The sequence below is a fragment of the Berghia stephanieae genome, chromosome 7 (genome assembly GCF_034508935.2).
Source record: "Berghia stephanieae isolate SIO BIC M18660-M18661 chromosome 7, UCSD_Bste_1.3, whole genome shotgun sequence".
Taxonomy (NCBI): Eukaryota; Metazoa; Mollusca; class Gastropoda; order Nudibranchia; family Aeolidiidae; genus Berghia; species Berghia stephanieae.
The window spans coordinates 53,189,215-53,216,237 of record NC_088366.1 but is presented as its reverse complement, the minus strand read 5'-3'; the positions used below and the strand labels follow the sequence as shown (position 1 = coordinate 53,216,237).

The window sequence follows — 27,023 nt, the reverse complement described above, 5'->3', positions numbered from 1 at the left end:
TCTTTCAACCCCAAGAGGGACAGAATTAACTCTTACAAGACATAATATAAAAAAAAAAAAAAAAAAAAAGAGAAAAAGAAAAAGAAAAAGAGATGATGAGAAAACATATACCTCGTATTGTATCCAAGAAAATTCAGTTATTTCCAAATCACACTTGTTCGTTTTTGTCAAAAAAGACTTCACTTGCAGGCATTTCCAAACCAACAACGCCATCTACACTTCTTTTTATAACATTTTACATTAACTTGGAATTATTGTACAATGCTTTTTAATTGCCCTATGTCCTGAGACTAGTCTTAAAATCTCCGGAAACTTAAAAAAAACAAACCAAAAAACATAAAATAAAAATAGAGACAAAATATTAATATTGTACGTTGACGAGATAATGAGTTAAAAAAAAAAAAAGAACAACCCCAAATAAAAACATACGACCATCATTTCCTAAACAAATAACAAGAAAATCTTTCATACAATAAATACCTACAGAACAAGACAGATTCCAGCCAAGTTCTAACATTTTAAACTCATTTTTTTTGTTTGTTTAGTTTCGTTTTCTATCTTTCATTTACATCAATTCTCAAACAAGTGTTAACAGCTTTTTAGCATACGTTAGCAGGTTGAAATGTAGCAAACACTTCAGTCACATTCTCTACTTAAGTTCAGGAATTCTCTTTTATCTCCCCGACCATCTCTCTCTCTCTCTCTAACACACTCTCACTCTCCCCCCTCACTCACTCACTCACTTTTTCCTACTCTTCAGTCTCTTTATTTAACCTTTTTTTTTATTTTGCTTGTTTTGTTTTGTTTGTTGACAAATTGTTCCAATTTCTTCTGCAACTCCGAACAACAAAATGACAACCAATTCCTAGTCGTAGATTATACAACATCACATATATAACCACACAAGAGTCACATCATTATAATATTACTACCCTCAAGTACTTCATTCAACAACAAAAACGGTGCTGAATGCCATTCTTGATTTCCTTTTAGCTTTGAGCAGTAGCTGCATTGTTTGGTAGAGATGTCAGGCTAGAGGGCATAACTGGCGAACTGGATGATCCCACATTGCTGGGTACAGAAGAAGCTGAAATTGTTTTTTTTTGTTTTTTTTTTTTTAAGGGGAGAGAAAAAAAATATTATTATTATGATGGCATCAGTAAGCATAAAAATAATGATAAATTAGAACATAAGGAAAATGACAACTGATGAATGGAAAAGATTTTTAAAAAAAAAAAAAATACAAGAAAAGGATTTTGTCAAAAGAAGGCAGTTTTGAAATTTCTCTGATTTAAGTCTGCACACCATCTTTGCGTGTATTTCCATCATCCAAAATGCTATCAAATCTTAACCCATTACTTGACAAGGTCCCCAGGATTAAGATCCCACACCTCAGTAAACAAGGGGAAATAACTCTTCTCAACAATGACTCCGGTGCAATGGGGCACATTATCATGTAATGGGTTAATTTTAAACTCATTTTGTTTTATATTTTTATGGGGATTATAAAGCGATTGTAACATATTTGGCAAATTGAAATGGCAAAACAAGTTGATCTAGTTTCTCTGGGGGTATAAAATATATATTTAAAATGAAAAAACAAAAACAAAAACAGATGATCATCATTGATGTATTGTGCAAGATCTTTTGGCACATGGATGCAATGTACTGTTGGGCACTGTCGATAATGTCATCTGCCTTTCATTTCCAACCCTGAGTTCAAATTAAGATTCTAAAATGCCTCCTCTCCACATTACATCCGGCTGGATTGTTAATTGAGAGATTGCCCATTCGTTTCTTAATGCCGTATTCATTGTATTTTGTAGACAAAGTGAAAATACGAAACGTCCACATTGTCTACCGCTGTAAATTACATTTAATTGAAGCAGCCATTCAATTTTATCCGTTATATATGTCCTATATCATATCATATTTCGTATACTTGATACTTGAGCCTTATATAGTGCAACATTCACTAAACATGCTCAAAGCGCTTCACAAAGGATCCTTGGCCAACAACAACACGTAACATGTAGAACGAGACATGACGCCTGTTCGACGATAATACAATTTTTTTCCGACAGAGACAACGCTGTTAATAGCCTGAAACTCCTTTTACACCCGAGTACGGTGAAAGAATGCCAGTAAAGAGCCTTTTCCAAGGACTCAATTATGCACTGAGCGAGGCTCAAACCCAGGACCTTCCAATCTGAAGGTAAGTGTGATACCACAAGACCACATGGTCACACCGAGATCGCTAAGATCTCTCTCTTTCTCATTTATGACATGGACATGCTATCCTCAAAACTAGATCAGTACAATGAAGAGTGTTAACATTGTGATTCTCAAAAGCAATAAGTGTTTGACGTAGGATAAAGAGATGATATAGACATGTTTTCTTTCTTTTCTTGTGTGATTTGTTATGGTTGGTGTTTTTCTTCATCTATAATATCATAGAAATTGGAGTGGAGAGAAGGGAAGGTGTTTTGGTGGGGAGAGAGGGTTTAGATGAGCAATAAGTAATTCTAATATAATCATGGGTGAAACTCACAGGGATTAATTAACTGAGAGACAAGACAGGTGAAGCCAGTTTGTCTTTGAAAGAGATGCTAATTTAATATACCTGCCTCCTTAAACTTAAGTCAATAGCCTAATAATGAAATCAGTAAGAGTCAAAAGTGCCGGCAGGCAATCATTATCATATAATCAACATAAACATAAACCTATTATAACCAAAATACCCATGAATATAAACGAACATAATCAGAGATGTAATCAATATCACTCAAAAGTTTTCTGCAACAGACAAGCATGAAACAAAAAAATATATTATGTATTTTTCTCTCGAGAAAAATTTGAATTTTAAGTAAAAATATGTATCTATCCAAAATACACGATATCTAAGCTTATTTACACAAATCTATCACTTTAAAATGCTATTGAATTGATCTTGTGTAGGCCAATTTGGTTACATACTCATGTCTGAGTAAAAAATAAAATTGTTTTTAAAAGAGAATATCTTTAATCACTTTTCCTCTCTAAAATTTGAGTTCCAAAATCTGAATTTGGCTTAATTTTTAACCCTCAAAATAATATATACTAGTTAAATCTGTCTAATCCATAGGTTTTATTACAGCAATACGATCATGGTGAACCCTTTCTTTTTTATTTTCATTTGTTTTTGAACTTTAATAAACTTAATACGGATTGGGGCTATCAATTCTTAACTAATAGTAATAGAGGGAAGAACACCCCTGTCACAAAACAAACAAACAAAACAAAACAAATAATACTAAACAAGCCCAGGTACACTTTTGGGAGATGTTTTTTGTTGTTGTTGTTGTTGTCCCCTTTCAGCAGTTGCAAAGCAATCTGATTTATGGCTAAGAGCATGACATTAGTGGCTACCAAACATGTTAGCATAGAACCGAATCCGCTGTACCATTCTCGTTAAAAGAAAGAAAAAGCAAAACGCCCCATGAAACAAACTCAGAGACTAAAACAGATCGTTGACAGACAAAGAATAAACTCCCAGTTATCTTTACGTTTTCTCTCTTTTCTTGCAATGTCTTTACAAATCGAGATAAGTATTACTCTGAATTTAGGCACTCTGTAATCTGGAAGCCAAATTTATGAGATGATTGCATTCAAATAGATTTCAGATGTTTTTTTTTATAAAAATGTATTTATTCGTTTATTTTTCTTTCCATGGAAATAACTTTAAAATCACCAAATACCAGAATGAAAATATTCACAAGGCATATCTCAAAACGTATCACAAAATTTTAATGATGCAAGCAACAATTCTTTTAAAAAAAAAGAAACAAAAAACCGGTTCAAAAAGCAATATCTATTACATTCTTCCACACCTGCTTTAGCGACGAATACCAAAATACAATAAGAGATAAGCTACAGCTACATGGATAAATAGAAGCATGCAAAAAAAAACAAACAAACAAACAAAACAAAACAAGTAATAAATAAAAAATAAAATGAAACAAATTAATAATGCCACAGCTTAAAGCTTGATAACGATTATAAATCATACATAAACCATAAAATGTAGATTAAAAAAAAATAAAATTCTTAAAAATAAAAAACAATAAAAACCTTTTAATATAACACCCAATAAAAAACAAAACAAAGAGAAACCAAAATTGAAAATGAAAATGTTAACAAAAAAGCAGCGGAGAAACTTTTGTTTTTTAACTCGATGAGGAAATTATTAAAGCAAAAAGGAAGAGGATAGGTAGTAAGAAGTATAAAGGCAGAAACGATTTTTTCTTAACAGCTTGTATGAATGAATGGGAAAGCATAAGCTTTGCAAAAGATGTGCAACGAAGCTTCAATGAACAAATCTATCCACCTTGGACATCCTTAGGACTTTTTCTGGGATTCCCAATTCAAATCTGAAATAATAGTTGACAGGATGAATGCACCGCTGCTGAAAAGGCTTCAATTCATGACAGGAAATCAATCAAGGATTCCATTAAGTTTGAACGCTAAATGAATGCGACTGAATGAATTGGACCACATCTGTAAAAAAAAACTCACCCTTTAAAAAAATAATTCAATGATAAAATTGGTTGATTTTTGAATGAGTTAAAAAATAAATAATGCTAAGGGAATGAGCAGACATAAAAGTTTATTGATAAACAAAATCATTGACTTTATGAAATAAAAAGAACCAAACAAAAAAAAAAAAACCTGTCCTGCCAGCGAGTTACATTTCAATATTTTGCCTTCACGCTTGCTATTCAGATGAAATAGGAATTTATTTGTAAAATATTAACACAGCAAATGCTCTGTTTCAAGAATTTTGTCATTGAGTTTGAGCTACCATTTGACAGCTGTTGCCTAACACAATTGTTTTCTCCTCTTTGTTCTGTTACATATTTGCATGCATCACTGCTCCATCACCCACATCTATAAAATATCTTGATTATATTTATTATTATATGTCCACAGTTTCTCTTCAATCAATACTTGCAACAAATATCCCAATGATTGGTTGATATAGGAAATGAAAATAACAGGGATGATGCTGACTTAATAGATTACTGAGCCCATCTAAACAAGAAATGTTTTACACACTCTTCGACTTCCAAGAAAGAATGCGCATTGAAGACGAAACTTCTTCAAAAAGGAGATGAGGATAAGCAGAATGCACAAATTTCAGGTCAATAAGAAACTTGACCAATGAAACCAGTGAATGGATCGAATGGTAAATATGTCTATTATAGTTGAGGATTAGGGAGCTGAGAGGCGGAAAGGACGTAAAATACATTTAAAAGAACAATAAAACAGAAACTATGAAAAACAAATTGAAATAATACCCTCAAAGGAAAAACAGATAAGCAATCATTTTTTTAAAACCCTCCCTGCTGAAATATCCCTTTCTGGATTTGTGAGATGCTGAGGAAGTCTTCAAGATATTAAATTCAGACTGAGTAAAACCATCTTTTTATTTAAAGTTCTGTTTACACTATATGCTGACTTTTCTATCAGTTTGAATTAATACATTAGGAGCACCTGGAAATCTCTCTTTGAGGTAATTTTTTTTCGCATTAAGTATCAAAATATGTTTAATTAGCAGACAGCTGCAATTCTATCTCCTATCATCTGAGTAACATCAATAATTTGATGCTTCGGGAATTTTTAGGTATTTGAGAATTTAACAACCATTATAGTAGAGAGTGAAGAAAATAGCAGAGGGCGATTAATAAATTAACTAATTTACTTTTATTTATAAAAATATTGATTTCCTACATTTGGACTGCATATCAACTCGAGTCCATATGAATGAAAAATCTAACAAGTTTGTTCGATTACAATAATGGTGAACTCGCAAAAGTCAAAACCTCAGAAAAAATTTAATTTGAAAACAGAATAAAAGCAAACATCTGAATTGTTATAAAATCCGCGAAAGGATGATAGAAACAGTGAAAAAAAAATATAAAGAACATAACTGTAAAACAAGAAATTGTCACAGAAGATTAGAAATAAAAGAAATGAAGAGATGAAAAACAAACAAACAAACAAAAAAAAAACCCTTCAAAAATGAGAGAATCATTGAATTGGTTCACTTGTAAATGAACAAAATTTATACTTCATGAATTTTACTACAGTCACAAACACTAGAAATTAGATGAGGCTAAAAAAAAAAACAACAACAAAGAAACAGACAGATAAAAAGAACCCCCCCCCCCCCAAAAAAAAAAAAAGAAAAAAGAAAAAAAAGAAAAAGATAATAAAAGAAAAGAAAAAAACAAACAAAAAAAAACAAAAAACAAATCAAAACGATGTTTATAAATAAATGAAAGCAAATCACATACGTCAAAGACAAAAGAGGTCTATTGTTGATATTATGAAGAGAAGAGAGCAATAACTGAATTCATTTGTGGAGGATAAACATGATTAAAACAGAAGAATAAAAGCATGAAAGCAAGAATGGAAGATCCTATATTTTGTATAATATATTTGACTGCGCTACAGTTTGCTCAGAGCTTATGATTTGCCTACTTGACTTTTATACAATTTTTAAAAAAACTGTATCAGGTAAAAGAACAAATAATCAGAAAACACCATTTTGTCGCTGACTATCACAAATTTGTATCCTTCTATCAATCCCTAAATTGATAATTATCAATCTTCTAACTGACAATATTACTAAAAAAAAATATTTAAAAAAATGGTGTTTACAGAATTTTAAAAGATGAACAGCTTCAAAACAACAATTTTAGTTCACAAGTTATTGGATACAGTACCATTAATAATTGAACTAGGATATAAGATTATTGAACTCCGGAGTTTGAAATTTTAAATAAGTTCCCAGTGCCACTGTACAACCTTGGGAGTGTGGAATTAGAATGAGTATTAAACAGTTAAAATATGCAGGAGCCCAAGAATCATACTGTTACATTATTACACCTCTCCGACGACCTCGCCTACATTTTTTTATTATCAGTCAAAATGGGTTGTTTTTACAATGTGTGGTTACTGAATTTAACAATTTGACATTAAGAATGAACATTTGGGTGAGGACATCATTACACGTCAAACTCTATTTTTATTAAAACTGGATGGGTGTTGAAGAAGAAAGTTTTTTTTGTTTTTTTTTTGAACTGCTACTTTTTTTTAAAAACAAAGGATAGTAAGGAAGCCTCATCATGTTTTTGCTACTATGCTATGGTAAAATTGGGGTTTTCCCCCATAATGAAAGGGGAATAATAGGAGCAACAATTAAAATGAATCTCAAAGGGAAAAGGATGAATTACCCAAAAAAGAAAAATTCCTTGAACTATGACGTATTTATAAAAAGGATGATAAGGATACCTCATATTATTTTCGCTATAAATAAAATCAGATTTTCCCCATAACGAAAGGGGCAAAATTATAGCAACAAATGAACTGAATCTTAAAGGGAAACGTTTCATTACCCAAAAGAGATGACCTTTAGATTAAGTCTGTAAATAAACGTTCAAGACTTCTTTATTTCGTTTTAGGCTATGAAAGGGGAATATAAATAAATGGGACAATTTTAGATTTCATTATGCTGCTATGGCATCATGACTTGGGTAGATCATTATTATTATTATTATTTTATATGTTAGACAAGCAGTGTAAAAAATTATTATTATTATTATTATTTTATTTTCTTCATAAGCAACAATGAAAGAAGTTAAATACAGTGGTCTCCGTTCATACGTATAGTCCTCGGGAATCCGGCACTGCATGCTTATATTATAAGTGGATTCTGATTTTTCTTGCTAATTCTACCTTTTACAATCATTTTGCAGGAAATTTTTTTTTTCTCTCTTAGTTACCAAACGAATACATAATGATATGCACCGGGTTGCAAACTTGAAGCTGCCATTAGTCCATTAAAAAGACATTTTTGGGGTGTGTGTGCGTGTGTATACAAAACCCATTCCTTTCTGCCACATTATGCGACAGTATTAGCCGTAGGTGTGGACAAGGGGAAGATAATCTTGTGATTGCTACTTGTTTGACCTTTATGTGGGAGCAGATGTTTATGTCATCCTCTATTTTTGTGGTTCCGACTCGATTCTTGCCGTTAAGTTGAGGATAAAGTCTCACGCTTTTAATTGCTTGTTTATTGTTTAACACCTGATTGTAGCACAAAATACTTGTCAACAACACACGCATTGTGAAATCAAGAAAGTCACAGACGAGCCCTAATACCTCACATCGCAAGTTGTCAAAATCACTGTCTTGATCCATGATTAATTACACAACCACATCTGGTGAGAGTCTCAGCCCTCGCTTCACATACCCGGCTTCCAGCACTGTGTCAATATCACCACTATCAGCAATAAGCCCAGCCCTAACTCTGCCGCGACCTCACCACCCACCCACCCCTGTACTGTTTCAATGAGCTTCCAAACCAATCTATTGTTATAATATAGTTTTAATGGAGGACGTGCATTGTCCATTTCATCACCAAGGTGTCAATTCTTTTGTGCAAGGGAAGTGACGACGGAATAAAGAGATGTGAACCACACAGTACTCGAAGAGCATTTTGATGGTTTCTGTTAACCCTTAATCTTTGGCAATTATCTTTTTAGTTATACATATACACATAAATATATATTTTCTTTTAATTTTGTAATTTCTAAATAGTGGTCATAAAATTGAGCATGCTTATAAGAGTTCTATTCGATGAGCATGCTTATAAAGAGGTATATTTATATCGTAAAATTCTGTTTCGCATATCTAGCTTGCTTATAGCTGGATATAGAGCTTGTAGCTGGAGCGCTTATAAATGGAGACCACTGTATTTCTCTTTTCCAAAAATAATACTATCTAGACCTGCTACTCTCTCCTACAAAAAAAAAAAAAAAAGAAAAAAAAAAAAAGAAGAAAAATAACAAAATAAATATCTTCAAAAATCTTAATTTTTGGTTTAAAAAATTGGAATTATACCACATACAAATTAGTGGGGATTTTAAAAAGTAATTACCCCCCCCCCCCCCCCCCCCCCCTCAAAAAAAAAAAAAAAAAAAGGAAACTAAAAAATGTTTTATTGAAAATTGGTAGATAAAAACAAAAACAATTGTTGGTATTTGTAAAAATAAAATAAGAAAATAGGAATTTTCCCGAAAATAAATTTAAAATCGTAATAAAAGGCAGGTCTACTCAATCTCTAAGACTATTTAACTAATGCATAATTGTAAGCTGTGATTTAAACTAAAACGTTTATTCAGGGCTCTTTAGTGTCTCATTTTTATTTCAAGTCTAATTACATTAGCAGAATGTAAGATAAATCCTGGACAATGATTGGTTTATTACCATATAAACAATTGCTTGGAATTATATTGGAAACCTTCTTTCTTCCCTTACAAATAACCCAGATAAAGAAAAGATCATTGAAAACGAGAATATTATAAAATCTCTACATTTAATTTGAATTAAACCCTAATTAACACACACAAAAAAAACATACAACACTCCCTTCATACACTAAAATACTGAAACACATTCTTTTCACTGAGCATTCATGTAAAGTAATTTTTCTACCTTTTGACTATCTATTATTTTATGTTTAAAGCCTAACAAATTGTTTCTTATATAAATGCACATCTTTGAATATTCCTGAACATAGTTTTGTGACAATAACTGCATGTGATGAGGAACTTTGCAGTGATTATTTTAACCATAGTGACTTTTAAGATCCCAATAAAAGGCATTGTATCATTTTCAGAAATCTTCACGTTTCAGATTTAAAAAAAAAAAGCAAGTTTTACAGCACCCATAAACAAACTTATTCCAGAAAATGAGATTTGTTCAGTAACAGTCCAAACATAAAGCCTAATTGAAGCTGATGATGATGTATACATTTAAGGAGTAAAGCATTTTCCTCTATGAAGTCATATCTTCTCACTTATCACTCTCCCACCCTACATGTTTCTTTAAAATTCAAATACACGGTCCATCATAAAATTAACGATACAAGGTTTATCAATACTTTTAAAGGTCTACTCATGCCAAGTCCCATACAAGAACTATCTAATAATTCCTGGTTGAACATTTGCAAAAGTTCATGAAAAATGGGTGTGCAAAATTTAGTTGAGAAATTTGATAAAAGACTTTTTCATTCATGTCTAAGTAAAAGTTTTTAGTCCAAGGAAAAGAAGACTATTGGAGGAGAAAATAGAAGAATTTTTTAAAAATAACAAAATTGGACTTGTGCACAAACAAAATGAGACAATAATGATATTGATATCTAAATTGAGAAAGAAAAGAGAAAAAAAAAAGAAAAGAAAAAAAGAGAAAATGTGTTGTATTTCCCAAATAATGAGAGGAACTTACCACCGATTTGACCTGGAGCTGCAACTGGGGTAGGTGATGTGTGACCCGATATGTTGGACATACGACCTTGCTCTTTCACTATTGGATCTGGTGAGAAATACAAAATGAATGAGAGACGAAATCCATCTATTGGACCATCCAATATCAATGCGACATTGCTCTTTCCCGATTAGATCTGGTGAGAAATGAAACCATCTTGAGGGCATTCCCATTATTTTTCACAACTCAAATGCGAATTTTCTCAATGTTTAAAACAAACCAAGTTTCATTCAATACACATTATGTTTATGTTTTAAGGAATTTACGGCGCTTGCAAACAGGTCATATCAGCGCCAGTAAAAAGAAAGAAAATGGGATAGTCAAGAAAATTATAGATTTACAAATTAAAGCACACAAGAAAAATAAGACAAAGGGGAAGGGTTCAAATAGGGAACAGATGTAGATTCCAAGAGCATACTATCAGTGTTCTTAGTTTGAGATCACCTAAAAGTCTCATCCAGACACAAGCACAAGTCTCCATTAAGAGAAACACACTCAAATTTTACAATTCATTTTATATGTAGAAGAAAAAGCAAGGCAAATGGATAAGATAGGCTTGAAACTCTACAAGGTTTGTGTCACATCTGCTCCGCATTCATGCTTGTACATCATACATCACTTCAATCTTACACCCCCCCCCCCCCCCCCCAAAAAAAAAAAAGAAAAAGAAAAAAAAAAAAAAAAAAAGAAAAAAAAGAAAGAAAAAAAAGAACCCCAAACATTTGTTGTAACTGCAAATTCAATAATTACTTGTAATAACCGCCATGACAAATTTTGGTTAGACTAAGAAATCCTGTATGGCAACTTGAAAGTCAAAATTCAACTGGAAGCGGGGCAGAAAAACAGATAAAAATGACTAGAATCCAATGAAAAGGAGCCTTTAAGGGGCCGGTATTGGAAACCATCTAAAAGTAAGTAAAACACCCCCACATAACCATATGATTACAAAAAGAAACAACAAATACTTACAAAAGTAAGGATGATCCATAGCATCTCGAGCCGTTAGTCGATCATTGTGGTCATAACGCAGAAGCTTGTCTAAAAAGTCCAAGGCCTCTGGGCTGACAAGGTGCTGGTTCTCACTGTGAACAAACCTTTCCCACCTTTTCCGAGAATGCCTGAGTAGGAATAAAAAAATAAAAAAAAAATAACCAAGAGTTGTCAAATGTCTTAGAAATTGGAAATGCATGGCCTTATTTTTTAAACATTCTGCCTATACATTCAATAACTAAATTGACTTAGACTCAATGCTAATGATAGGGTTAAGAGAAATATGCTGATCTACAGTTCCTTAACTCGCATGCAAATCAAGCCACGATATAATTATGCCATTGCCAAATCTTGAAAACATGGGTTGCAATATCATGATTTGAAAAAAAAAATCAAGAATTTTTGTTCTTAAAAAAGATGCTACAGTAAAATAATTTTAACTAATCCCCTCTTTAGATGAGCAAGGATATATCAAAGGTGACAAACATATTATATAACCCATTATTTTCTTGGAAATTCTAATATTCTAAAATTTTAGGCTACTGTTAAAAAAGTGATGACTTTAAAATTATCATTGAGGTGGGTGAAGGACAGCACACGATAATGCACTTCACCAGTGTTGTACTCTAATCATGTTACCAATTTAAAAACTTTTTTTCAAGAGAGAAAAAAAAAACAACAAAAAACAAAACAGCAACAACAAAAACAACATTTTTTCAAAATTTTCCTCGTCAGAAATCTGTAACCCATTTTTTTTCTTTGGAAAAAAAAAGTTCAAAATTTCTAAGATTTCAGGCTTCTGTTACCAAAGTCATGACTTAAAAATTATCGTTGAGGTGGGTGATGGACCCTAATTCTTCTGTATTTGAGACTAGATAGATCAAGGAATGCTAAACAATTGTTGTGTGACATGTTCTCCAGCCCAGGAAACAATTGTGCCGCTCGCCTTTTAATAATTTCAAGACTTAATGACTGTTAATTTACAGGGAATCCGGCCAAATGGTGTTAATGAAGGCTTTGATTGTAATGACCTGCTCAGAGTTGCCTGCAACAATATACACATTCCAGATTCTCAAGGTATCTTTGATAACATTAAAATTGGAGCGATCAGATTATTATTTTTTGCTTTTACTTTTACTTTAAAACAAAAAACAAAAAAACAAAAACAAAAACAGCAATAATAATTTAAATAATGATGATAATAATAATAGTGAAAATGTGGAATCATGATGATGTTAATGTATTGTTCATACCTTCCTAAAATATCATTGAACCTGGGATCCAGATCAATCTGGTACTTTTCAATGTAACCGTAGAGATCATCTGTACCTAAAACCTTGGCAATTCGAACCAGCTGAAAATCAAATAATAATAATAAACAAAAGTTTTAGAACACCTTATGGCTAGAGCTTTGCCCTTACCTTTATCTTTTGTTAACAAACCATCCACCTGCTGTTCTCCATCAACAACTGGTTGCTCTGATTCAATAGTTTCCTCATTAATACCATCAACCGTTAAATTTAGCAATGATCTCGCACTCTTAATGGGGAAAACAGCAATACCAGCCAGGCAATAGAAAGCAATAGAAACAATATCAGAATTCAGCACAAGGGTTGATAAATTAATTGGTCAAGAAATTCAAAAAGTATTTTACGCAATCACAATAGACAGACATCATAATTAGAAAATTAAAAGTAGATAATTTATTTCAAAATCCAAGACAATGAAAAACACGACGATTGCTTTGCAGGGTTCACTTTTTAAGTGATTGCGAATGTGCAGGGATGCTTTCTCTTGGGCAAGGCTATAGGAATATTCACTGGGTCTATAAAATTATTATTTTTTTGCCAAAATTATGCTTTTCGCCTCATATAAAGATGTATTTAATTCCATATAAGAGAGTTAGCGTCCATTGTGTGAGAAATTTCACAGCACAAGTGATTGTCTTGAGTCATATCTGACCATCTTAGGTGAAGTTAATTTTCTTAAGCTTTAATCTCTTTTGATCTTTTTTTTTTGTTTGTTTTTGTTGCATGGGTTGAAAAAGACAAATGACAGATTGAAGATTATGGACAAACTACCATGAAACTTTATAATCAGTTCAAATCAAGATTTCCTTTTATGCAACACCATTGAGATACAAGTCTCCCAAGTTTTTAATGATAAAAATTAAAAAGAGAGGAAGAACTCACATTTTGAGATTTTTGAAAAACATCTGTTTTCAATGTTAGGAACTAAATTATTTGTATCTCCGTAAATCAAATTTCTTACAAATGATCCTATTATCGACAATCATTGTGATTTACTAACAACACAGTTGGGCCTACCTGATCATAGTTATCATGACCATGGAAAAATGGTTCCTTTCTGAAGATCATACTGGCAAACATGCACCCCAAACTCCACATGTCTAGAGAATAATCATACATCTAGAAGACAGAAAAAATATATTAAAAATATTTTTAAAATAAACAAAAATTCATATTAGCATTTAATTCAAAACAGATATAAAATTACAAAAAATGTTTTTTTTAATTTCCTTAATTCATCCCATAGAGGAAATTTGTCTCTAGGGTCTATTTCAAGGGAAAACTGAAATAACCTAGGCATCAGTCGCAGTGCAGCGCTGCAAATTGCGCTAGGGTATGGCGAATTGCTCAAGACACACAGCGCAGCGTCGGATGATCGAACTCAGTACCTTTCAGGTAAGAAGCAAGACCTTAGCGCTGAGCCATGCTGCCCCAACATACAATCATTGATAACTCAAAGACTGAATATAGTTAACTTTGTAAATCTGAATGGAAATAAAGTTGTGAATAATCAACATGAAAGCCTTACTTGGTAGTCCAGTAATAATTCTGGTCCTTTGAAGTATCTGGATGCCACTCTTACATTGTATTCCATGCCAGGATGGTAAAATTCTGCCAAACCCCAGTCTATCAATCGAAGCTGAAACAGCAGGAGATGGGTGAAGAATAAAATTTAAACGACCTGCCAACCCTTCACGTTCCACATGTGACATAAAAAAAATAAATTTGATGTAAAAATAGAAATTTCTAATGGATAATTAATTCCCTATCAAAATTATCATCAACTTTGCCACCAACACATAAAGGTAGTTGGCACAGCTGGTTAATGAATCACTGTGTTAGGTAACGGAATGGGGAAAGGACAAAGACGAAAGAAGTGCAATTAATTTTCCCACTTACTTCCCTGTAAGCAATACATTTTTTTTTTCAGGTTTTCAACCCCCACTCCTCCCATTCTTGTCAATTTTCCATTCTTGTGAACTCGAGAGAGTTAACATTATATTTTTCTTCTTCTGAAAATCTGAATTTTAGAGTTAATGGAGAAATGGCGTAAATGTTTTTGTTTGTTTCTAAGGGTTTTACGGCGGTTGCAACACATTTAGGTTTGAGATCACCTATAAGACTCATCCGGACACAAGGACAAAACCCAACAAAGAGGAATAACTCAAATGCTTACATTATACATTCAAAATAACAAATATAATAATACATAACAGAGAGATGATTTACAAGGATAAAAATATAATCTCCCAAAACAATAACTATGCATTTGACTGTTTCCTTCCCAGCTAGGACTCCGGCCAGGGTCAGGACAAAACCAAGTAATCTCATTCCAAGACAAAGACAGAAAGCATGTTGGAAAACAGATATAAGGGGATGGAAGACACAGTAAGTACCTCCCTGCCCACTATGGGTGGTAAGGAACCCCACCCAGAATGACGGAAATGAAAAGTGAAAATAGGAATACTTCCACCAAAGCAGAAGGGAAATAAAATATTCATTATACATCATCAAATATTGCTCGTCAAAAAGAGTAAGATTTGAAGAAAAAAAGTGTACGATTTGAAAACGTGACTCTTCAATAATCTAAGTGCCTGCCAATGAGAAACACTGGATATAAATAATTCTTGTATCAATTGTATGAGGGTGAAAAATATAAACAATAGGAAATAATAGGAATACTTCCACCAAAGCAGAAGGGAAATAAAATATTCATTATACATCATCAAATATTGCTCGTCAAAAAGAGTAAGATTTGAAGAAAAAAAGTGTACGATTTGAAAACGTGACTCTTCAATAATCTAAGTGCCTGCCAATGAGAAACACTGGATATAAATAATTCTTGTATCAATTGTATGAGGGTGAAAAATATAAACAAAATTATGAAGCAATGAAAGTAAAACCCCCTAAATCTATCAAACAAAAATTTATTATTAAAATATATATTGCATGAAGCATGTGGAATGCTAAGAAACCTTATAAGAAACAGAAGTAAAGCAACTATACATTAAAATGTTAATATTTGATTCTCATTGGAAAAAATGTACAATTTGACAGAAAAAACATACAATCCTACAAAGGTGAATAAAGCATACAAATATGCTTTTTCCGTGTACAATTGGCAGCCCTGGTGTCCCGCTCAGCCAAGGACTCCGGCAAGGGCCAGGACAAAACCAAGTAATCCCATTCAAAGACAAAGAAATGTTGCTCGTTTTGTTTTTCAGGGCTTACATGCTTGCGACACATATTTAGCTCATATCACTGACAGTAAAAAGAAGAAAATGGAATTGTCAATATATTCAAAATTTACAATCAAAGCACCAAAGAAAAAGTAAGACAATGGAGAATCGGTTCAAATAGGGAACAGATGCAGATTCCATGAGCATTTCATCAATGTACTTAAGTTTGAGATCATCTTAAAGTCTCATCCACACACCAGCACAGGATCCCACTAAGAGAAACACACTCAAATGTTTACAGAATACATTACGAACAATACATAACAGAGAGATAATTTATAAGGCAAAAAATATCATCTCCCGAAACCATAACTATACTTTTGACTGCTTCCATCCCAGTCAAGGACTTCAGCCAGGGCTGGGACAAAACTAAGTAATCCCATTCCAAGACAAAATCAGAAAGTAACTCGGAAAACAGATATAAGGGATAGAAGACACAGCATGACCTCCTGCCCACCATGGGTGGTCAAAGGATGACTAAGCGAAAGTGCCCTTCCTCTTTCTCCCTTGAATTTGAACGAACTGTACTTTTTTTTTTCCCCCGGCAGAGCGAAATTGACGGAAATGACGGCAAATTTACAGGCCTGAATACAGTGAACACTTTTTAAAGGACAACTTAAGACATAATCAATATTTTTCAAGGCTTCAAGGATCTATGAGTAGTAAAAAAATACTCACAAATCACAAAGGTCAAAAGAACAACAAGCCACAACCATTTGATGAGTCCTCTGTGTTTCGGTCCTTATAACTATCATCTTGTCTGTCACATTCACTCCTCAATAGATGAAAGGCATCAGTTAAGCTACTTCAGTGATTCAAATACAAACCCATACAGACATCAAGATTTGGCTAAAAAACTGACAATGCATCATTGTGACTGAATGTAAAAAAAATGACCACAAATCTTAGACACTTACTTTCCTATTTTCGTGATCTATCATAACATTGTGAGGCTTGACATCTCTGTGCATAATACCCATACTGTGACAATAGTCCAAGGCCTGAAATTTAAAAAAAAAGAAAAAAAGAGAGATAATTTCAACATTCAAAATGTCTCCATAAAATTGCATGAAAATTTGAAGTTAAAGGTGAATATTGGAAGAAGAAGAAGAAAATAAAGAGGATGATGAAGAAGAAGAGGATGGCGATGAAGAAAAAGAGGATAAAGAATATTCACCTAATCTAATTAAATTGTGAATTTTGCTCACTGGCATCTTTGCATTTTCTATATTTCCTTGTGGTTAACATATGGCAGACATGCCAAATTGAAAACTTCAAATTTCGTAATTTTTATGTCAATTTTTAGTAATTTGACAAGGAAATTCGTAATTTCTGAAATTGTGTACGAACAACCACAATATTATTATTATTATTATTATAGTAGTAATAGTAGTAGTAGCAGTAGTAGTAGTTCTTCTTATCATTATTATTATTATTATTATAGTAGTAGTAGTTCTTCTTCTTCTTCTTATTATTATTATGAAGTATTACTAAGAATTAAAAATTCGTAATTTTCCATAAAATTTAGTATTTGGCCATGAAATTTGTCTAAAATTCGTAAAATTACGAAAAATTTGTAAGATTTGGCATGTATGATATGGATGTGTTCAATCTCTGACATGAAAATCAAAGCCTGACATGCATTCTTTTGCATAACAAAGTGCGTCAAAAACTACTTTCACTTTAACCCTTAATATGATCCTTGTTACAAAAAAAACAAAAAAAAAAAAGAAAAAAAGAATGGGCGGTCAAAAAGAAATCACGATAGGGTGCTTTACTGTTTTTGTCTGTCACATTTAACAAAATGTGACACAGTGAGTTAAAATAGTATCATGTCAAAGTGATACTTCTAAAGTTGAAAAAAAAACTTGAGCTTTTATATAGCTTAACATGCTCAAAGCGCCTTACAAAGGGTCCCTGGCCAACAGCAACATGTAACAAGTAGGACGAGACATGATGCCTGTTAGGCAATATTACCTGAAATTTCCTATAATCCAACATATCAGGATTGGACATTTTGTCAAACAGTATTAACAAATTTTCATTTTTTTCTTCTTTCTCTTTAAAAAAAATAAAAATAAAAAAGTATGGAAAAGAAAAATTTGACATGAGCTCATTTATATTGTATGAATGTATGCAGCAAGATATTTCCACTGAAACACAGGTTTCAAATAAAATGGAAAACAAAGACAAATTGTAATGAGTGATAAAGGAAATGGAATCAAATACAAAAAATTCTTACCTTTAACAATTCATAAAGGTAGAATCGTATATCGAAGTCAATGAAGGTCTGATACAATTGCTGTGGTAAAAAAACAAAACATCAAAACAAAATTTAATACTATGAAAAAATGAGTCCTTTTTCAGCCTCTTACAGTGCAAGTCACAGTTATATTTTCACTATTTCATTTTAGCTCAAACACAAATTTGACACAAACCTTGCATGATTCGGAGATTGTTAATAGAAGATTGTCATCGTCCAATTCTAACCGTAAAAGTATAATTCTCGAGGTTGAGCTCAAAATCAAAGATGTCACTTGCATGATTTGACAAGGACATAAACAATGAAATTCCCTTTATTTGAAAAACTTTTTTGTTTGTTTTATGGGTCCTAACAAAACTTATAAACACTAAAAGCATTTCTGCACCAGTAAAAATGAAGATGAAAAAAAACTGAAAAGCACTTATAACATTTTTTTAAAAAATGAACAAATAAGATGAAATATGCAGAGCTGGGGTAAAAATCCAGGTTATCCAAAGTTCTGACTTTGCTCACAATTTTATGATTATGGCACATGGAGAAGTGATAACAAAACTATACGCCTCTATCATTTATCATCAATCATGTCAGATAAACTAATAAAAAATCAGATCTTTCCATGGTTACAATATGTTGATTGCAGCAAAATTAACCTTTCATCACAGTCACATATACAAAACAAGAGTACAAACCTTGAAGTCTGTGTTGTTGACATGTTCAAATATAAGTGCTGGAGTTCGAGACTGAAACAAAAAACCAATAGAATTGTTTGTAATTATATCTTAAAAGGGAAACATTTTATGTACAGTAGAATGAGTAGTAAGGATAGTGACAAAACAAAAGTACGGTGCTGACAATTCAATTGTTATCTTTAAATCAAATAAAAGAGAACAGAACTCCCCCCCCCCCCCCCCCCCCCCCAACGAATAAAGCTTTTAAGACGTTTATATATAAAGCAACAAAATTTGCCCTTTAAACCAATCTCCTTTAATGAAAATGTTAAAACAACTAATAAAATGGGATCGATAATGAATTTCAAAAATATTATTTTTAAGAAAATGACTAGCTCGGGCAGATTCTTTAACAATAATCAATATTTATGAGGAACAACTTGCCAATGAACAAATAATCAGTCTAAACACACACTATTGTACAAAGACAAGGGTGGAAATTTTCATCAAAGACTCACCACAGGATCTTTCACAATGGCCATTAGAGTAATAACATTTGTGCCACCCCTCAAGTTTTCTAAAATTTTAATCTCTCTTTTGATTTTTTTCTTTTTCACAGGCTGAAATAAGACAGAAATGACAGAATGTAACATAAGGTTATGGACAGATACATAAAAAATGTCATAATTATCGATCTAATTCAAGATTTCCTTAAATAAAAACCACTTCTGAACTATAAATCTTCCCATTGAGATAGATCCCAGGCGAATTCAACATTTTTTCATGACACCTCCTCCCTTCCTCCCCTGTCAACCAGCAGTGAATGGGGAGCTGGGTCTGTTAGATCTGGTGGAAAGTACTTTACCCTCAAAACAGTATGAAGTGTATTAATGAAAAACGGGTCTTTATTAACCTACTGAAATTAATGATATTGTTTAAAATCAAATATTTATGGTACAAAGTAACGCATCTGTAGTAAATAGAAAAGTGTTAATTATATAAATGAGAATTTTCAACAAAATAAAATCAATAAATTTTCATGACAGCATGAGATGTTTGTTGATTCAGTTTCTGAGGGTTGGCAGCTATGAATAATGTGTTATAAGGATATATAGATCAAAGACTAATCTTTTTTCGATACAAATCTTGGCGGAAGTGAAAAAAAAAAAAAGCTTAAAGTTAACAATTTTAAGTTTTCCGTAAACTCAAAATAAAATGCGCAAATAATGAGGAGTCTTTATGCTTGAAAGAGCAGACTCCTGTTCATCTCCTCAACTTGATATAATGACAAAAAGAGGACCCCTTTTTTTCAATAATCAAATTGAAATAAACAATAGTCATAAATTGAAAGTGAAAAAATAATAAATAAATAAAAAAAGGAATCCTATGTTACAAACCTTTAAAATCTTTATCACACATTTTTCATTATTCGTGACGTTGACTGCCTCAAACACTTCACTGTACTTTCCCCTTCCGAGTTTGCGAACAACCTGGTAATCGTCTTGATTTCTGAAAAATTGAAGTATATTATTTCTAAACCATTGTTAAATAATAAGTCTTTAATCTTTCAGTCTGCAGATCACCAATCTATTGATATAAATTGTTTGACACTCGACAGACCTTTGAAAGATATTTACAGCACATAAAACAAAAATAGCTGGTGTTTCTGCAAAAGCCACGTCAAGAAAAAAAAAACCCCAAAAAAAAAACACCCAATTCATTTTTATTCAGTTACCAAATTGGATTTAGACGAAGGACCCCACGTTTTAAAATTTAGGCATAGACCACTACTATCACATTTACATCCATTTTATATACATTTCTCTCAATCTACTTCGATCAGTAAAATGTTTCAAATTAATGGAATAATTGAAGTGGAGGTCTGGTTATTGCCAACCATATAAATATCAGGTCTGTGAAATAATGTCAACTTTTAAATTCAACAACTTTATGGATAAATCAGACACACTGAAACCTTTGATTCTACAAAACTTGCTCAAGGGTTCCAATTCTTAAACATTGTATTACTAGATTAAAAGCTTCGGGGCCATGAGTCACAGTTGCATGTCTGACCTATTGAAGGAATAAATGCATTGCCAATGTCAAGCACAATAAAACTTGAGATGTTAAGGTGCTGTCTATAAGCTTTATATCTATTTATACACGAAAGAAGGGCAATGGGGGGGGGGGGGGGGAGAGAAAGAATTGAAAGGATTTAATGGAGAGAGAGAGATTTTGTTTGTTGCTTTAGGTCTCTTCCAACACAATTGAGGTTATATGAGAGACCGCTGAAACAAAAAAACAAGCAATCTAACAAAAATAGTACAAATGTAAATCAAAATCATAACCTAAAGATATCATAAGCTAAATTATAAATAACCAAGAACAAACAGGCAGAAGATTTACAGAAAAAAAAAATATCCCCTGTCAAAAATACAATCACAAACCAAAGAAGCAGGATAGGCTAGTAAAGAGAAGAAGAAACGACATCACTATCGGATCGTACACCCATGCGAACATCATAGGTATATGATTCAAGGGTGATGCTCCCATCCAACCACCCGCTGAGAGAGAGAGAGAGAGAGAGAGAGAGAGAGAGAGAGAGAGAGAGAGAGAGAGAGAGAGAGAGAGAGAGAGAGAGAGAGAGAGAGATAGAGAGAGAGTAATATAAAAAAAATTACCCCCAGTCTACGACATGTGACTCATAATCCCAATACTCCCTGGGCTTGTGTGTGTTGATGTCTGAGTATACCTTTGCCCTGCTCGGTAAAGGCATTTTGGTGCTTGTATAAAAATGCGGGATAAATGAGACCCCGCTGTGTTGAAAATTGAGTAAAAATGTTCTTGTCAGATGCTTGATGGACAAGAAGTTACGATACAAAACACCAATGGCTGTTCCTTCGACTCTGAAATAAAAAAATAAAAAGGAGTAATGATGGAAGTGGAAGACAAAATATAAGGAATATGGGACAACAAAACGAGGTTCAGATTTGAGAGATTTGACATTTTCCCATGGCTTAACAACACAATAATATATTATTTTATTAAGTAGACATTTTAATGCTAATGCAGTATAAAATTTTATATTTTTTTTCACGAAGATTGATTCCTTTACTTCTCTTTGCAATTCGGCTGCTGCATATATTGTTTGATTCTTTGCCCACTGATTGTGACTTCTTTTATCAACTGGGGCAAAAATCTGTATTAAAATTAGCTAAAATTTGTTTCAGACCATCTCAAGACTGTCATCAACATCATATTTATGAATCGAGCAGACACAAATACCAAGACTGTTTTGTGTTCTCCTGGGATTGAACCCATGCTGCAATAACATGTTTCATACTGTTATTCATTGTGTTTTGTTGATTGAATAGGGTAAGAGACGTTCTGTGTTTGATATTTTGTTCTTTTACAAAGCGGTTATAGTAGGTAGTCTGATTTCAGCCCATAGACAGGTGCCGATTAGTCATTGGAAAAGTGAAGCGCTAGATTGGGTTAAAATTTGAATTACACATTTTTATATAATCACTGTTGCATTAATTTCACAGTATCTGAACGGTTCTAGTATAATTTTAAAGAGCAGGGATCAAGCTTTATTTTGGCGTGATTGACATCAATGTAGGCATGTTTTATTTTAAAAATTACGTCATTTTAAAACTTTAAAGGTGTCTCAGTATATTTGAATTTGGTCACCAGACCAACCCTCTTTCCTCCATGCTAAAGTCCCATTTCAACCAGTGGTCAGCTTAATTGACAGGCTGTCCGTGGGGGAATTCACAGTCAGAGTTTGAGCTTTTTGCAATAGAGTAAAATTGAGTAGTAAAATCATAACTTTGGAACCGTTCAACCTAGATTAAAAAATAATACCATCATATTGAATGGTTTTTATAAAAGGCCTATCTGATCTGAGAGATATAAAGCTCAATCTGTGTAAAAGAGAATTATTAATTCTTACTTTTATTAAAATATCAGACTACCTAGTTATAGTTATATTCTGTGATTGGTATTTCATTAGGTACTTGGTCAACTTCCATTTGCACTCCAGCAGTGAGCTGATAAATGATAAATGATAAGTGGCTGTGACCCGAATTTTAGGACTTTTGAGTGATGGGTTTCAGAAAAAAAAAAAATATCCAAAGATTGTTTGATAATGGATGGATTTTAATGATTTATGTCAGATTTCTTCAGGTGGAATTACCCTATCGTTTGGTGTTATTTATGTTAAATCAATGCCAATTTAGAATCTCTTTTGATCGTGGATAAAATAGAGTATAATTTAGCTTTGGATAATTAAAAAATCAGAAATTGGTAAATCAAAATTCAAGTTGGGGCACGTAATTTAACATCTTGACTTTTTAACAAAATTAAATTCAGCGCAAAGTTTTATCCCACATCCCTGAACTCATTCCAGAAAAATAAATGAAATGTCATCGGCCATTTTAGGCCAGTTTTAAAATCCAAGTGGTGGTCACTACACGAAATGCAACAGTTTCAGTTTCAGGTCACAAAGTCCGTCAGTAAATAACAACAAATAGGATCACATATTTCAGCCTTTCATATAACTTTTCTTCACCTCATCTGATTTTCAAAATGTTGGTGCCATCAGAATCGTGTTGAAAAGTGCTTTATTATAATGATATATGATATAGGTTTCATTGAACCCGACCCAATAAGAATATTTTACCAAAGTACCAGTGCCAGTACCTAATTTCTTTTTCTTTTGAAAAGCTGTTACATTCAGTTTTGTTCATTATAATTTTTATTTTTACAGTCCACAGCTCCACAAAATTATTAATTATATGGGTGACTATCCTGTAGATTTTACAGTACAGTCTGTATTGTCTACATACAAGACAGCGCAGATGGGAAAATCTCTCTTCCGTCTTGACTCTTATGATGATATGATAATGATGAAAATAAACAAACTCTTGTAAAGCACCTCTGAGCACTACAGTAGAACTCGGAAATAGCGAGTTCGACGGGTCCACTCCTGATTACTCGCTATTTCCGAGTTCTCGCTATTCCCGAGTTGCCAGGAAAGGTTATAATAATATTGCTGGTTATTCCCCTCAGTGTGTAATTCGAGTAAAAGCCGTCGCCCCTATTTCAATTTCTTCACAGAAGTGGCAGAATGCTTGTTTTTTTGTTTTTTTTTGTGTTGTTTTTTGTTTTTATTTTCAAGTAAAATCATGACTAGAAAAAAAAACAAGAACATAGAAGTGTGTGTGTGTCTGCGCGCGAGTGTTTGTATGCACTCGGCATGTTTGATGAGGTAAGCAAGCGCATCACTCAATCACTGACCCATTGAAATAATGGTTCCACACTCCCCTCTCTCGCTGATCGTTCGCTGACCGATGCTGCGAAGTGAGGCATGTTGACATGTGCTTACCTCGCGCGTCGCGTGGCACCACATTAGGTGAATAATTGACCCCCACCCCCAATACACACACACGCACACAACCCAACCCCCATCCAAATTTGTTTCGCCTATTATGTACTACTACAGACTAGGCTACTATGTAATATTACTCGTAACGAAAAAGAAGAAAAGAAAAGAGGCTAGGCTAAAAATATTTAAATTGCCATTGTCTCTTGTTTTGCTTTACTTCGTTCGCAGTCCTAGGCTGGGGCAGGAAATGCTCGTTATTTCCGAGTTGACCTCTTTCTTATACTCACTACTGTCATGCTAATTTTATTGACTCAAATAAGGGGGAAAAACGGGGATTTAGATTTTACTCGCTATTTCCGAGTACGTTACTTTCATGTTCTACTGTATTTGTGGATATTGGCGCTATAACTATATTAATATCAAATAATTATTATAAATACTTCTACTTTATGACATTATGAATGATGACATTAACACACCAAAGTCCAAAGACCAGTGTCAGTGATGCTACCTGACACTTCTGGTCATGAAAATAAGTAGGAATGTTACTGTGACAATATGATGGGATCCATTGACCATCTGTCTGTACTGTGTGTACCAGTTTTACATTATTTGTTCATCAGGACCAGGGAATGAAAATTACTTCCCCTTGTTCTGTTTCGTGCTCTGCTATGCCTCACTCATAAACAATCTCAATCTCATTCACGAAATATTACATCAGGTTCAATCTATTTCATATTTTATATCAAAATGTAAACTTTATTTGTACCAAAAAATTACAAGAATGGCATTCCGTATAAAACAGAACCGACTAGACTGCCACTGAAAATCCTACGAGTACGAGTGTTACTGTTCCTGTTACCAACTCATCAACGTTGTCTCACTTCTTCGTCTCATTCATTTTAGACTTTTTAGTGACACAACTATTCAGGGCCGATCAAAATCGACCTATTAACGATGGACAGACGAGAGAAATGTATCTACAACCCAACGAATAGGCTAGTATAACAAAAGAACATTACATTATTCAACTCTTGAGTCTTGAAACATTGTCGCTTTGTATCTGAAGGGTGTTACTGTCGGTATTCCTAGTATTTTTAGAGGAAATCTCCTCAAGATGGCGACTGTCGTTCACTGCGGACAAAACGAGGCTAGATAAAATCGACTTCCTTTAGAAAATCATTATTAGTTCTCTCCCCTAAGGCAACTTGCCACTTTTTTGTTTATAATAACAACGCATTGAAAGGAACATGAAATATCAATAAAATAAATAACCAGCTTACATAAACACAATATTGAATATTTTAACAAATAAAGATTTAGCCCATATAGCAAATGAACACACGAGTTATAATAAATTGAGGAAAAAATAATCCAAAAACGTGTTCGAACGGTTAAATTAGTTAATTCAAGATTACTTCAACTTCCTCTGTATTCACGTGGTAACCGATAACCTGAAAAATGACGGTAAATCACATAGGTTTTAAGCGTCAAACTGGCATCATCCCTGTCCAATAGTATTGAATTAAAAAATCTAATAGAGCAGTAAAGTTAGCTGCCCCAAACGTAAACAAAGGTCGAGAAGCACGTGGCAAACCACATGTTCTGTCTTGACAGCTCACGTTCCAATGTAAATAATAGAAAAAAAATAACCTTTAAATTGGCTGTTAGGTGGCAAAAGAAACACATATTCATAAATACTCGATCATGCATCAAATAATGTCTAGATATGGATATTTTATGGAACAAAAGGTAAAATTTTCTAAAATTTATCAAAAGTTACAGTCTATCTATTTTTAGACCAGAGCAAATTATTGCGCTGGTGTGAACAAAACGAGAATTATTCGGAGCCTGATTTTCATAATAATTTAGCCTTATATTATTATTTCTGCAACTGTTAGATTTTATGTAAACATATTTTCAATACTGAAAGTGTATTGCCTACAACTCAAACTACAAAATTGGGAGACCTATATTGTGCGTAAATTATTCCGGTCCCTAACGGAAATCACTAGCAACTTGTTATTGTTTACGTTTGGGGCACCTAACTTTACTGCTCTATAGGCGAAGCAACAGCTCTCTAAAGAGGAGGCTCGTGAGAAGATAAAGCGGGAGAACTATTGGTCAATATTTCAATTTCTCAATCATAAGAATATCAAATTAAGCCAATAATTGTGTTTCGCAAGGAAATTACCCGTTTAATTCTATGGTGTTTCGTAAATAGACTTTACGTGCTCGGAGTTTTAGGGCAAAATAAAATGAAAAATATTAAGACCATACCTTTCATTCAAATAATAGGAGGTAGCTATGTTACCTTCCTCCAATATCGTATATTTAAGAAGCTCTCTCATTTAAAGTAAAGTCAGTCGGAAAAGTTAATACTATATAATTCCCATAGTAATATCATATCTATCTTCAATCACGACCTCGATTTCTGTTTGTTTTTATTTTTAAGGATTTTACGGAACTTGCGACGTATTTAGGTCTTTTCACCGCCAGTAGAAAGAAAGAAAATGGGATAGTCAAAATATTATAGATTAGCAATTGAAAGCACACAAGAAAAAAGTAAGACAAAGGAAATGGTTTAAATAGAGAACAGATGTAGATTCCAAGAGCACATTATCAGTGTACTTAGTTTTTAGATCACCTAAAAGTCTCATCCAGAATTAAAAAAAAAAATAAAAAAATAATTGAGCTTTTATATAGTGCAATATCAACTAAACGTGCTCAAAGCGCTTTACAAGGGGTCCCTGACCAACAGCTACACTTAACATGTAGGACGGGGCATGACGT

The 27,023-nt window shown here is 33.0% G+C and overlaps 1 protein-coding gene across 2 annotated transcripts; it reads right to left on the bottom strand.

Moving 5' to 3' along the window:
• Positions 1–527: 527 nt before the first annotated feature.
• On the bottom strand, positions 528–25,383 carry LOC144977486 (casein kinase II subunit alpha). 2 transcript variants are annotated; one of them, XM_078922763.1, is made up of 14 exons: positions 25,253–25,383; positions 21,523–21,747; positions 20,239–20,350; positions 19,360–19,461; positions 18,863–18,913; positions 18,153–18,212; positions 16,828–16,911; positions 14,200–14,310; positions 13,689–13,790; positions 12,615–12,715; positions 11,341–11,489; positions 10,333–10,419; positions 4,367–4,409; positions 528–1,087 (listed from the first exon to the last, which is right to left on the bottom strand). In XM_078922763.1, exons 2-13 carry the CDS (start codon positions 21,615–21,617, stop codon positions 4,378–4,380), a joined length of 1,086 nt encoding a protein of 361 aa, XP_078778889.1. In that variant the 5' UTR covers positions 21,618–21,747; positions 25,253–25,383; the 3' UTR covers positions 528–1,087; positions 4,367–4,377. The 2 variants fall into 2 exon arrangements, with proteins under 2 accessions (XP_078778889.1, XP_078778888.1); XM_078922762.1 differs by lacking the exon at positions 4,367–4,409.
• Positions 25,384–27,023: the final 1,640 nt, after the last annotated feature.

What these genes read in the sequence shown, in the direction of transcription:
- LOC144977486 (XM_078922762.1), bottom strand. Translation starts at nt 21,617, where the DNA reads ATGCCTTTACCGAGCAGGGCAAAGGTATACTCAGACATCAACACACAC. An exon ending in TCAACAACACAGACTTCAAG is followed by an intron (nt 18,213 to 18,862) that starts GTTTGTACTCTT and finishes TTTTTACCACAG; the next exon opens with CAATTGTATCAGACCTTCAT. An exon ending in GTCATGATAACTATGATCAG is followed by an intron (nt 12,716 to 13,688) that starts GTAGGCCCAACT and finishes TTTGATTTTCAG; the next exon opens with CTGGTTCGAATTGCCAAGGT.